The sequence below is a fragment of the Saccostrea cucullata genome, unplaced genomic scaffold, assembly GCF_032062105.1.
Source record: "Saccostrea cucullata isolate Sc308-1 unplaced genomic scaffold, CSIRO_AGI_Scuc_v1 ctg6634, whole genome shotgun sequence".
In the NCBI taxonomy this organism is placed as follows: domain Eukaryota; kingdom Metazoa; phylum Mollusca; class Bivalvia; order Ostreida; family Ostreidae; genus Saccostrea; species Saccostrea cuccullata.
The window spans coordinates 2,950-15,558 of NW_026928904.1; the positions used below are offsets into that span (position 1 = coordinate 2,950).

Consider the following 12,609-nt stretch of genomic DNA (forward strand, 5'->3'; position numbering starts at 1 on the left):
CCCCTTGACAGCATATGCAAAGCACTTAGTCAGATGGTTTATTGCTTTTGGTCCAAGGTTATTATATCTTTTTTCCTTTCTAAGTGAATATAGCTTGTTTGTTACATTTTTCTTGGTATGGTTAAAATCTGAGAATTTTTCTAAAGACTCATCAAAAGATGCTCGAGCCCTACAAATACATAGCAAAATTATTTCAATTAATTAGCAAGTAATGACCCATTATTACAGTAATTCTAATTTCAGTATGAAATGTACAATTTTTTTAGCATAAAATTATAACCTTGAAATCGTAGTAGTATCTCTATCCATGATAAGTTTTTTAACGTGAAATCCCTTTGATTTTAATTCATGAAGCATTTCTACTGCCATGTCAGACTCCATTGCCTTGGAGGATTTCTCCCAATTCTTTCTACAATCATGCTCTTTTGGATTTTCTTTATCCACCGCCCTGTCACAAAAACGACATTTTTTACAACGTACGGCATAACTTAAGACTTTTCCGGTATTCACTCCAATCATACTTCCATGACCTGAAATCAAAGAACACTATGTATAACTACATTTACATACAGTTATTCAGTTAAACATGCATGATATAAAAATAGTGGTAAAAGTTGCTACAAAAAAATTATTTTAAATACACACCAGATAAACTAGCATAGTTCCTTCCACTTCCTCTGGTTTGCCAGCCAGCATCAAAGGAAACCGCCTGGTCTTCTTCACTTTGACAACTGCAAATGAACAAACATAACTTTCTCTCAAATGAAACATGTATCTATATTTAATTTAATGCATTACAAAGTATAAATTCCATGTTATAAACATAAATGATGCTATTAAATATATATTCTTACTTTTGTACCAAAACAACATTGATATAAATTTTTCTTACCTTCTACTTTCAGCTGCAATTGCATCACTACACGTCTCAGTAGCAACTGCTTCAAATGCAGAACCTGCCTCTCGTTCCCTCCTTTTTAGGGTGGTTGGGGATATGTTCGGGAGGTTCAATGCAGCCAATAAATTATTGACTACACTTTCACCAATACCACAGAATATCATTGCTGAAGTTTATCAATATATTTAAATGTTATACAAATGCACTATATATATATGCATTATTAATCAGATTGTAGTGAAATGTTGTGTTTCAAAAACTTAAAAGAAGCTTCAATCACTCTAATTTCAAATAATAAAAAAAAAAATAATTAAAATAAATCAACTGACCTGCACCTAATTTTGAGTTTACATCCCAAATGTTTTTTGAATGTCGTTTTCCTGTGGGAACATAGTTAATTTTCTTACAACTACATCTTAAGTGAAGGAGACTACCTGAAATTCAAGTATAAAGAAAAAGAATTACAAAATACTTAATCAGAGCAAATGTGTACACACACACACACACACAAAAAAACAGTATAAGTCAACAGTTACATACTATAAATAACATGCAGACATGATATTAAAATTCAATGAAAAAAATATCCTTACCTAGGCCATATCTACTTTCTCCAATGTATGATGTCAATTGTAATGGTTGTCCACAGCTTGAACACCTTTAATAATAATAATATAATTATGTGTTGACTTTTTATATTTGCTTTACATGTATTACTTTGGCTCAATACACAGCCCTATAGGCAATAATGCCCAACTTTAGTGCCGGGCACATTTATGGAAGAAGAAAAAGAAGAGTAAATGATAAATGTACAAACCCTTTCTCCAGTCCTTCTGCCAAAACATCAAGTTCAACAATATGTCTCCCTTGTACCGAATGGTGTGTACTGTATGTACAGGGGTCTTCATCGTCACATTTATCTGACTCCGAATCATTCTCATCTATGTTTTCATCTGGGTTTTCATCTATGTTTTCATCTATGCACATCTCACAATCATCTTAAAATTTTAATATTAATTTCATTACATAATCCCCACGTGCAATATATATGTGAATGTCACAGTGTGATATTCATATGGCTTAAATAGCTCATTTAAATATACTTTACAATACCTGAAGTAGATGATGATGTCGGTAAACTGGAATATGAATGGTCGTGTCCTACATCTTCATGTGGGGAGGGCTTTCTCGTTTCTCCTTTAAACTGTCCATTCCCATTTCTTTCCCGTTCTATGAAAAATGTCAAGTTTAATTGACAAGTTTGTCAGAACAACAAGACATTATATTGAAATACTTTAACAATGGTTACAGAATTTGAGAAAGCGGGTGTCCAGAAAGCTTGTAGATCACTGAGATGAAATATTGGACAACCAAGATAATAAAAACGTGTAAAATTAAATATCCTACCTTCATTATTGTCATGCGTATAGAAATGGTCGTGTTCAATGACTTCAACCAAAGACAAAGTATTCATTTTCTCTCCTTTACACTGATCAGCAATCCATTGTGCCCGATTTTGTCGGTTTCTAACCGGTTATTTACATACTTGTTATTTCAGCGCTTAATTCTCAATGAATATGACCGTCACAAAAAGCGTTTAACAGACCCATGTATTAAATTATCTTTCTTACAAAAGAGTTCCAATTTTGGGTTCCTAATTGATTCGCCACACGGAAAATTCTCGTTTTCACCGGAAGAACTTAGATTTTCACCGGAAAAGCAGCCATTATGACGTTGTAGCATTCGTCCTTAACACGATATTGTATATTCACATCAGAGAGGGGGTATAGCTAGTGAGCACTGTTTCACAGATTTCTTGTTTTCACTTAGTAAACACTTTCAGATATGTATTTTCTTCTTTCATCATTGAAAAATTGCAATTAAAACTAGAGAGTCTGCTATTGCAAGCAATAGCTTATGTCGTCCCAAACTGAACAAGACTTTCATTTTTTTTTTTTATCATTAAAACAATACCCATCATAGCTAAGCTTGGAAAACCATCAACTCGTATCAGTCCTTTCAGTACTTTGATATAAAAATCAAAATTAAAGACTTTTCAATGTTTCCCTGTTTCCATGGAAACTTTTCAATTTTTAAATCCAATGAGCACAATTTCATACGAAATCTTGGCAATCTTTATTAAGTTCACTAATCCAAATTTTGAATTAAAAGCACATACCTTCTCTCCTGGCATTATTTCGCAGTCTATTCCTTTCAAAACCAGGTCTAAACCCTCACGATATCTCAGGCCAAAATTTGAAAATTTTATATGGCCTTTTTGTGGCCACTCAGGGGCAGGTTTTGTTTCTTCAATCCGCCATTCTGCTTCTGGTTTCGTTTCGATATATTCCTGAATTCTTTCCACCGATATGATGTTTGTATCCATTTCGGTGAAAACATGAACGATCCAACGAAGGATGCCGCTTATCTGAAAAGAAGAATTAAAAATTTGAGTTATAGTTAAAACACTTTGTTATCAATGTGATCAACATAAAATTTGTCAAAGAAAATGGCATTTAATATGTGCAAAACCCATGTTATACTGAGGACAAAACTACTCACATGTCCAGCATACGTCATAACAAGGGCTATCATCCCACTTGATAACACGTCTCTTCTATAAACAGCCATGGTGCAAGCAATGAAAACGAAAAGATTTCCGATAAACTGCAAACGTACTCCTAACCATCTGCAATGAGTGAAAATAACATTACCACAAATATCAAATATATATTTTTTCCCCTAAAAGGTCTTTAAATTCGAATAAAGAATAAATTCTTACCTGTAGCACATTGTGTTCGTTACTTCAGCTTTATTGTATGCATCTCGCCGGCGATCAGACTCATTTGTGAACAGCTGAGTTTTGTTGAAAGCACGAAGTGTTGTGACACCATTGATGGACTCGCTGAAATGAGAGTACTGAGGTGATCTAAGGGCACTGCAGATCCTCCTTGTCTGTGTTGCAGTGGCACTGAAAAGCCTCTGAAACAAGATAGGCAATGAGTTATATTGATAAGAATGGGAAACTGTATTCTAATAATAATTTTTTTTTCATCTAAATATAATGTAAATTACCTGTATAAAGAAATAAATGAAGCAAAACGGAATCACGAAGTACATTATTTTAGGCGTCCCCATGGTAATGATTCCAAAAGTGAACATCATATGAGGAAAACATTCTAAGAAAGATTTCGTAATCCAAGGAAGAGACCAATCTAATGTTTCCATGTCCTTAGAGAAACGGTTGATGATCCTGCCAATCGGTGTTGTATCAAAGAAGCTCAATGGTGCTCTCATCACACTGGACAGGGCATTCTGGTGAAATGTTCGTGCTGACTTAACAGCGATATAAGTAATTGAGAGTTGTATGAGAACATCAAAAATAGCTACAAAATAATTGAAAATTGATAGTATTAGTATTACATCAAATTAAGGACGTTTAGAAAATATTTTTTTATGGTAAAGTGAAATAGATATACAAAATGCGTTCATACTTCTTATCAGTCCCATGCCTCCAAATACTTTCAGTCTGTATTTTTCTCGTGAATGTTGATCAGCTGTGGACATATTAGATGTAGAACAGTTATCTGCATTGCCACTGCTCCATTCGCTCAACCAGTACTTATTATAATGATCTGATATGTTCTCCGCAATGGTAAACAAAAGCACGACCAGTAGAAAACGTCCAGCTGTCTTCAAATAACTGGTGTAAACAGACCATTTCACCTATAAAAACATTACATATTTGGTGAACAATGCTCGTTTAATTAAATGAAAATCGCAGAAAATGTATCAAGAAAATATCAATATTAATCAAATTCTTGCCTACCTGTCCTGTTTCTATTGATTCTTCTTCTATGAATTTGGAATCTTTACATTTGTTCTCTGTTCTTTCCTGTACTCCTTTGTCAGACTGGTCAATGGTTGATATCTGTCGCCCGATGAACTTTTGTCTTTTATTTGTCTGCTCCTCGTCATCATCAGAAGACTCTTCTAGTGCATGGTTCCGTACAAATTCTGCAAACACACCATTCCTTTCCATCAGCTCGTTATAGGTCCCAACTTCCGTTAATTCTCCATTGACCAGATTTATAATCTTGTCCACGTTTGGTAAAAAGCTTATGGCGTGTGTGACAAGGACTCGTGTCTGTAAACGACAAAAAAAAACCAGTAGAGTGAGGCAGTGAGTTTGAATATGAAGTTTACAGACCATGTACAGATCTCGAAACATTCATTGATTTCTACCTTGTTTCTCAGAAGTCCTCCATTTCCAATGACTTTTTGAAATATATGTCTTCCTACATGTGCATCGACAGCACTAAGAGGGTCATCTAACAGGTAGATGTCGGCGTCCTGATAAACTGCACGGGCCAAACTCACTCTCTGTTTTTGTCCTCCACTAAGATTAATTCCCTTTAAAATTAAAAGATTACGTGATTCAATACTAAGTTTCTTTTCTAGAAATATCTGTATACAAAACTATTTTCAGAAACAATTAAATGAAAAATAGAATTGAATGAAAAATTACTTGAATAACGCAACTGGATTTGACAGGAAAACATATTTTATGATACCTTTTCTCCTATTTCAGTTTCATCCCCTCCCGGAAGAATATCAAGATCAGCTTGTAGAGCACATGTGTCGATTGCTTTATCATAACTCTTCTTATTCATCTTCTTTCCGAACAGAATATTTTCTTTCAGAGAATTGTTTTGAATCCATGCTTGTTGTGTTACATAAGCAACAGAACCATTCACACTGACTTCCCCGGAAATCTTTTCCATTTCTCCAATTGCTGCTGACAACAGCGAAGACTTTCCAGCGCCCACAGCTCCAACAATAGCCACCAGTCCTCCATCAGGGATCTCCATGTTTATACTATGAAAATGAATTGAATAAAACCTATTTGTGTTTTTATTCATTTATTCTTTCATCAATGGTGCATACAAGTCTCGTTTTTATTTTCCCTCATTAAATTTAAAATGAAAAAAAAATCCACGGTTGAAAGCAAGAATCATACTGTTTTAAATTTGGGTTCTTCTTTCCATTCCATGTAAACGATGCACCTTTCATCTCTATCGACAGTGCCTCACTTCCATCATGTTGGATCGCAGATTCATCTATTTCCTCTTGATTCAAAAATTTTTGAATTCTTTTAAGAGCGGTTGTTGTCTGTAAAGAAAATTAAAGAAAGTTAAAGTTTTTCTGCTGTTTAAAGATGTACGTTGTTTCTCAAGATAAAAGAACCATATAATATCAAACTTCAGGAAAAATGATAGATATTAACCTCCACAAGTGCTGTGATCACATGTGGCATGTGAAGAATTGGTCCACGGAGAATTCCAAGTAGAGATATTGTGTAGAAGATCTTCTTTGTTGTCATGATGTTGCTGTCATCCAACCACAAATACACGGCAAAGATGACAAACGCAATCTGAAAAACAAGAGAGCACGTAAGTATGCAACTATTGTACATTATTTATGCATGTTATGTTCGTTAGGTTTATACATGTGACATTCATACATAACTTGATTGGCAGACAAACAAAATAAAAAGTAATTTAATTAAGTTTTGATCAAGTACGCTGTTATTTGATGAAAAGTCATTACCAAAAAGTCTGATATTCCCCAAATGAAAGAGGACACTGCATCCAAACATTTTCTTTTCATTTTTCCACGCAGTTCTTGGAATCGAATGGAATCTATTTGGTCTTCGAATGAGGGTTCCCATGCATACAGCTTTAGTACCTGTCCAAAGATGAAACAAGAGATATTAAGATAAGTTTAGGAAGTGATTTCAGATTTTTTATTTAAGCTATTACGAAACGGGAAAGCTAATTCAATCAAAATAAGATTTTTTTATATTGCTCTAAAAATAAAATCTCTGTAAAAATTAGGCCACGATACTTCAGAGATTAATAGCTCAGATCAGTGTGGTAAGATGACGAAATCGGACATCCAACAGTATACATGTGCATTGTCAAAAAATTAATATAAAATAAATATCAAAGACATGTATGTTTAATGCTATTCTGAAGATAACTATACTAGAACTATACTGTAATTCAAGTACAATGATACCGTTAAAAAATAAGAAAAAGATAGACTTAGAAATTGGAAATTGCATACTGTGTATTTATATATTTTTTCTGGTTTCTCCGATAATAAATTAATGAGTTTTTTTTTCACATTTGTATTGCAATGCCCAGGATGAGGGAAAATTTTGTTCACCTTGATTCCATTGAAGACTTCATTTAAAACCTTCATTCTTTTATCTTTGATCTCAGTATCCTCGTTCTAAAAAAAAAACAACAAGACAAATTATTGTTTTATTAGAGAACATATTAAGACAAGATTACGCCAGTTTTTTCATAAACAATTCTCTTTGGTAGAACTTACATTGATTTTGTGATGTTTCTTTGCAATGAATACATTCAAGGGGATGAAAATGAATAAGAGGCTAAATCCTAGCACTGCAGCAAACTTCAACTCTTGATAAAGAAAGTAGAGGGCCACGCATGCCTGTAGAGGACCTATCCACAAAAAGTGTATTTGAAAGAGGGCCCGTACAACTCTTTGGGCATCATCAGCCATCAGGTTTACCATCTCACCGACAGTGCAATCTTTCTTGGCCGTGTTCGAAAGTTTAGTCATCTACGTGAAGAAGAGAAATATTTTTTGCAGTGTTTTTCAATATGGATTTAAATACCCGGTATATGTTTATTGAAGCTTCTTTTATAACAGAATATGGCAATTATTAAAGTATCAAACCTTTCTATATAAAGCTCCACAAATTGATGTTCTGATTTTGATTCCAATCATGTGACAAGTATTGTCGTCATAATTTCCCATCAACACTTCTGTGCAATCAACTATAAATTTTACACTGGCAAATAAAATTCCATGCCAAAGAAAATCATTTGTGTCCTCGGCAAAGTCAATCATTAGCCTGGAAAATAAAAAGAAATTTATAATATATGTGACAAAAACTGTACACTGAACTATTTTGATAAGAAAATTTCGACATACAAGAATCCAAGCTCTACTCACTTGAACAGCAGGGGCCCAACAAACTGCAGAAGATGACGCGACATCCGCATCAGAAAATTCAGAACGACCTCATTTAAATGTATTTTGAAAAGCACTTTAAAAAGACTGGCTTGATGAATCTTTCCTTCCGACCTGTTGTCATTAATATCTGATTTTACTGGGTTGTTTTTCCTGTTAAAATTAATGAAATATTCTTCAGACAGGTCATCCTGTATAAAAAAAAAACAACTAATGATAAAAAAAAAATTTAATACGGAAAATAAAATACTAGCATACAGACCTTTTCGTAATATTAACTTCGTCGCGCCATGCTTTCTGGAATATGGGAACAGCCGATTCTGACGTTATGTCATCTGTGAGTTCTATCATGTCTTCTGCTTTTAAAGTTCGACGGTAAGCTTCCCGAACAATGCTTTAAAAAAACAAGAAATTATCAATCAAATGCAAAACTAGTTTATAAATTATAGCGAGACAAAATTTGTTTATTGTTCTATATAATCATATTACGCGAGAATTAAATTTTAAATACGGTTTTGCGAATAAAAAGTGATTTACAGTAGTTTATAAATTATATTTGTTTAGATCATATACGAGTATAAATACGGTTTTGCTTACCTAGTAAACCAAGAAAACGACAATATGGACAGAAATGTACTGTTCTCAGAGGAGGGTTTCTGAAAATATAGTAAAACACGCTTGTTGATTTTTTGAGATGTGATCTTAAACTCATAAAAGTTATTTATTTTGAAATCCATTCAATAAGTACCTTGTATTTTTGATCATCTTCAGGGAAGTTGTCTACAAATAGTGCTGTCAGAGTCAGCTGAGCAATGCTGAGAAGAGTCTGAATTGACAGGAAACAAAACCTCGTGTCCACATTCATATCATCCTGAAATGGCAAAATGTGAGTGTTATTTCTTTAATGGGACATGTCCGACATGGACACAGTTTCAACTGAATTTTTAAAACAATTTTTGATATTTATAATTCCTAACTTAGGCAATTCTAATGATTAGCAAAAATTTGACCACCATTTGGTTATTTACAAAGAAGATAGAGAACTTAAAATTCTTCATAATGTAAACAAGGCTCATGTCTTGTTTTTGCTAACATATAAAAAAATTAATTTCTGTATTGGAAAAAATCTGCTTTGAACGAACATATATTAGTATATTTAACCTAAGGAAACAAAAACATGACAAGGGCCTTGTTTACATAACAAGGGTTTGGAGCTCTAAATCTGTCTTGTATCTCAACAACTGAAATTCAAATTTGTGATGATCATTATAAATACCTTGGTATAGTATTTATAAATAAGAAAATAGTTTTGAAAATTTGTCCTTGTTCCTTTAATTTGTTGGTAAAGATTTGAAAAAGTGAAATAATTTAGGTTAATATATTTACTCATTTAGTATTTCAACGATTCGTATGTACTTGTACCTGCTTGAGGAGGGACCTGACCCGAGATTGGAGTGTCAAACAAAAGCTGACAAACATCAGGAACCAGAAGGTTAGCAGAAATCCAGAGGATCTTATTTTTTGTTGGCGTTCTGTCCACATGACGTGATTGGCCATGATCTATAGGAAATCAAAATAAGTATATATTTTATCATTCTTTGGACGTAACGCATGTAGATAATAGAAAGTTGATTTCTGAAGACTTAAATGATTAATAATTTTAAAATTACCAGTGTAATTGCAGTAAGTATGAATGACATGAATTCTGGTTGTCTGACGGCATCATCCAGAGAATTCATATAAACTTTTTCTATACATTCCAGGAATGAAAGGAACAGGAGACCAGAACACAAAATCTAAAACAAAGCAATCAATATTACCATTATAAAAATATTTCATGTGATTGCTATAAATATTTCTTAATTTCATATCTTAATATACTGATGCAGCCACATGCAGTAACATATCACAATAGAAGAATGAAGATTGATTAGAAGATTGAATTTTGATTGTTCATTGTATTGTCATTTTTCTTTTCAATAGATCATTTGAATGTGAAAGAAATGGGAACTTACATATTTGGCAAGACTTAGCGTAGAGTGTTGTTGTTTTGTTCGTTCGTTTGGCAGTAAGTAGAGTCTTAGTGGTGAAAATATCAGGATAAAAGTACATGGTACCCAGGGTAGGACTGTTTTCTGGAAGCAGAGAGTGAGATCGGGAGAAGCCGTGTTCCACGTCAGGTTGGAGTCCTGAAAGTAAATACGGCTTTGTATTGTAGTTAGAAGGTGATCAGTAAAATTAAAGTAAGGGAATTAAATACGAAATTTATAAAAAAAAAAAAAAAAAAAAAAAAAAAAAAAAAAAAAAGAAAATTGAAGATAAGGAACAATGATTGATTTTGAAAAATGTAGAGACAATACAAAATCGTTAAATTAGGGATGTCTTATAAATGATTAAAAGGTGTGAGATACAGCTACAGCAAGAAAAATGTCCGATGCATTTTAATGTCCAAACATCTGTCTTTTAATTCCTACGAATTTTGACAATATGTGCACTAATTCGTTAATATATGAAAAATCCTTATCTTTTTATGAATTACTTTTAGCGATATGGAGGAAAGCTTGATTGTTTCATCATGTTGTGCAATACTATTGGATTATTGAACATGAGTACATCCAGTAATGGCGAAGAGCGAAAGCTATATCTACGGACACACGTGTATAATATGTGAGGGAAAATGGATGTTTTGGGGTTTGTTTTTTCAATTTTATTCTCTTTACCTTTTTAAGTGATCTGAACCTATTTTCTTTAAAATTTAATAAACGATTCAAGAAAATAAATCTAGATTATATTTAATAGCAACGATTAAAACAATTTTTTTTTTCATCTAGATACATATATGAATGAAATATAGGGAAAAATTCCTAACATACCCAGAGAGAATCTTCCGAACAGAACGATTCAATCTTGTCTACAATGCTGTCCGTCATAGCATTCATCTTAAAGGTATTCTGTGGATGACCTATCGGTGCAGGTAGTTTTAATGGACCTAAGTGCTATTTTTATCTGTAGTGTAATATGAGGAAAACCCCGGTGAATCGGGAGAAGTTCAAGGCTTAATCTTGAAAATCTGAGCGATTTTGAAATCTATATACACGGGGTTACCGCCACACGTGGTCAAAACAGTTTATTCGTTCTTTGCATGAGGCCTAATACACAGTAGAATATTTGATAATTACATCCTAATATGATGATTCATCAGCAATATAGGAAATTCAGGTATATACATATAGTGTATTATTTAAAATGCTACTATAAATTTCTGTCAATGTAAAGATAAAAAAAAAACTAGACAGAGTATCATGTACCGGTGATAATTTATTCTTTATTAGTTAAAAAGTCTTTCGATCGGTTTCTACTATTTTATTTTCTTTATTACGATATTTTTTTTTTCGCAAATAGGTTCAAATAATTTAAGGAAAAGTTTAAGTTGCATAATGTCAAAACAAATTTCTCAGTTTAGAAAACCTTGCTTTCTTTGTCAAATCAAGTTGTATCAAAATAAATTTTGCAATTGAAAGAGCATATATTTTACATACATTTGATTCAAAAACAATGCCCTGTTGTAGTTATCAAAATTGAAGCATTACATGATGGTCTTTTCAACATGTACCCGGAGTGGTTTTTATTTTTTTATAGGAGGCGGGTTTTTTGTTTGTTGTCATTGTTGACATCTCTCTCTCTTTTCTCTCTTTCCAAACATTGATTTTGTTTTAGCTTTTTTAAGCAATGTCAATATGAAATTATTTTAAAAATGAATGACAGTAAGTTTTTTGTAAATGTTTAATTTGCTAAATTCTGAAAAAAACAATAATTTCATTCAAAGACATGATTTAGATTGAGGTATGAAGAATACAATGTAATGTTTTGTGAAGCTAAATGGAAATCACGTGACGAATTGTAATATTTAAAAGGTCAAAAGGGACATTTCAATGGAAGCGAGAAGTTTATTTGAACATGTTTTTTGTTAAATTAAATATGAGCACACTTTTGTCGGCTCTTCTCCTTTAAATATAACATTATTTTGTTCAATATACAACTACAGTTTTCTTAAGAACAGCCGACAAACATGTACTGACTATGTATTCAGACGATGATAAACACTGACCCTGATTATCTATTGATATTCAAGAAATCTTCAGGCACCATGCTTTCGATATTTATTTAGTTTACATCGAAAAGAGTGTTTTAAATTCACATCCGTACCATGAATACACAGTAAAGATATCGGGAGTTTATATGATGGAAAAAAATAAACATTTTATGAAACTTAAATTTACAGCATTTTTCTGGCCAGTTAAGTCCACCCATTCTTTCTCAGTTTAGAAAACCTTGCTTTCTTTGTCAAATCAAGTTGTATCAAAAGCATATTTTTTTTTCAACGCAATTTTACATACATTTGATTTATCACTTATAGTTACTTAAATGTACATTAAGATGGTCGTTTTTTTTTCTTCTTCTTTTTTTGTTTTTTGTTTGTTTGTTTGTTTGGTTTGGGTTTTTTTTAATTTTGTTTGTACTTTTTTAAAAGCTAAAAATGTATTCTTTGAATGCAGTAAGTTTTTTGTAAATAGTTTATATTCTGATAAACCTACTGGTTGTTTAAAAAAAATTTCATTCCATTGCAGCTCAAGTCCAGGTAT

General features: G+C 32.6%; 3 protein-coding genes across 3 annotated transcripts; all 3 read right to left on the minus strand.

Moving 5' to 3' along the window:
- Positions 1 to 273: 273 nt before the first annotated feature.
- Positions 274 to 2,616, minus strand: LOC134279113 (uncharacterized). Its single transcript, XM_062761465.1, has 8 exons — positions 2,306 to 2,616; positions 2,012 to 2,128; positions 1,716 to 1,896; positions 1,492 to 1,556; positions 1,228 to 1,332; positions 893 to 1,064; positions 646 to 731; positions 274 to 530 (listed from the first exon to the last, which is right to left on the minus strand). Exons 1-8 carry the CDS (start codon positions 2,370 to 2,372, stop codon positions 274 to 276), a joined length of 1,050 nt encoding a protein of 349 aa, XP_062617449.1. The 5' UTR covers positions 2,373 to 2,616.
- A 55-nt stretch (positions 2,617 to 2,671) lies between these two features.
- Positions 2,672 to 8,086, minus strand: LOC134279111 (multidrug resistance-associated protein 1-like). Its single transcript, XM_062761462.1, has 16 exons — positions 7,949 to 8,086; positions 7,670 to 7,847; positions 7,298 to 7,552; positions 7,130 to 7,195; positions 6,509 to 6,646; positions 6,186 to 6,332; positions 5,919 to 6,070; positions 5,473 to 5,776; positions 5,144 to 5,311; positions 4,728 to 5,045; positions 4,393 to 4,624; positions 3,974 to 4,284; positions 3,681 to 3,880; positions 3,461 to 3,587; positions 3,078 to 3,326; positions 2,672 to 2,698 (listed from the first exon to the last, which is right to left on the minus strand). The coding sequence occupies exons 1-16, from the start codon at positions 7,996 to 7,998 to the stop codon at positions 2,672 to 2,674; spliced, it is 2,922 nt and encodes a 973-aa protein (XP_062617446.1). The 5' UTR covers positions 7,999 to 8,086.
- Positions 8,087 to 8,215: 129 nt separating this feature from the next.
- LOC134279112 (multidrug resistance-associated protein 1-like) lies at positions 8,216 to 10,905 on the minus strand. Its single transcript, XM_062761463.1, has 7 exons — positions 10,840 to 10,905; positions 9,982 to 10,155; positions 9,637 to 9,762; positions 9,389 to 9,526; positions 8,715 to 8,837; positions 8,564 to 8,622; positions 8,216 to 8,360 (listed from the first exon to the last, which is right to left on the minus strand). The coding sequence occupies exons 1-7, from the start codon at positions 10,903 to 10,905 to the stop codon at positions 8,216 to 8,218; spliced, it is 831 nt and encodes a 276-aa protein (XP_062617447.1).
- Positions 10,906 to 12,609: the final 1,704 nt, after the last annotated feature.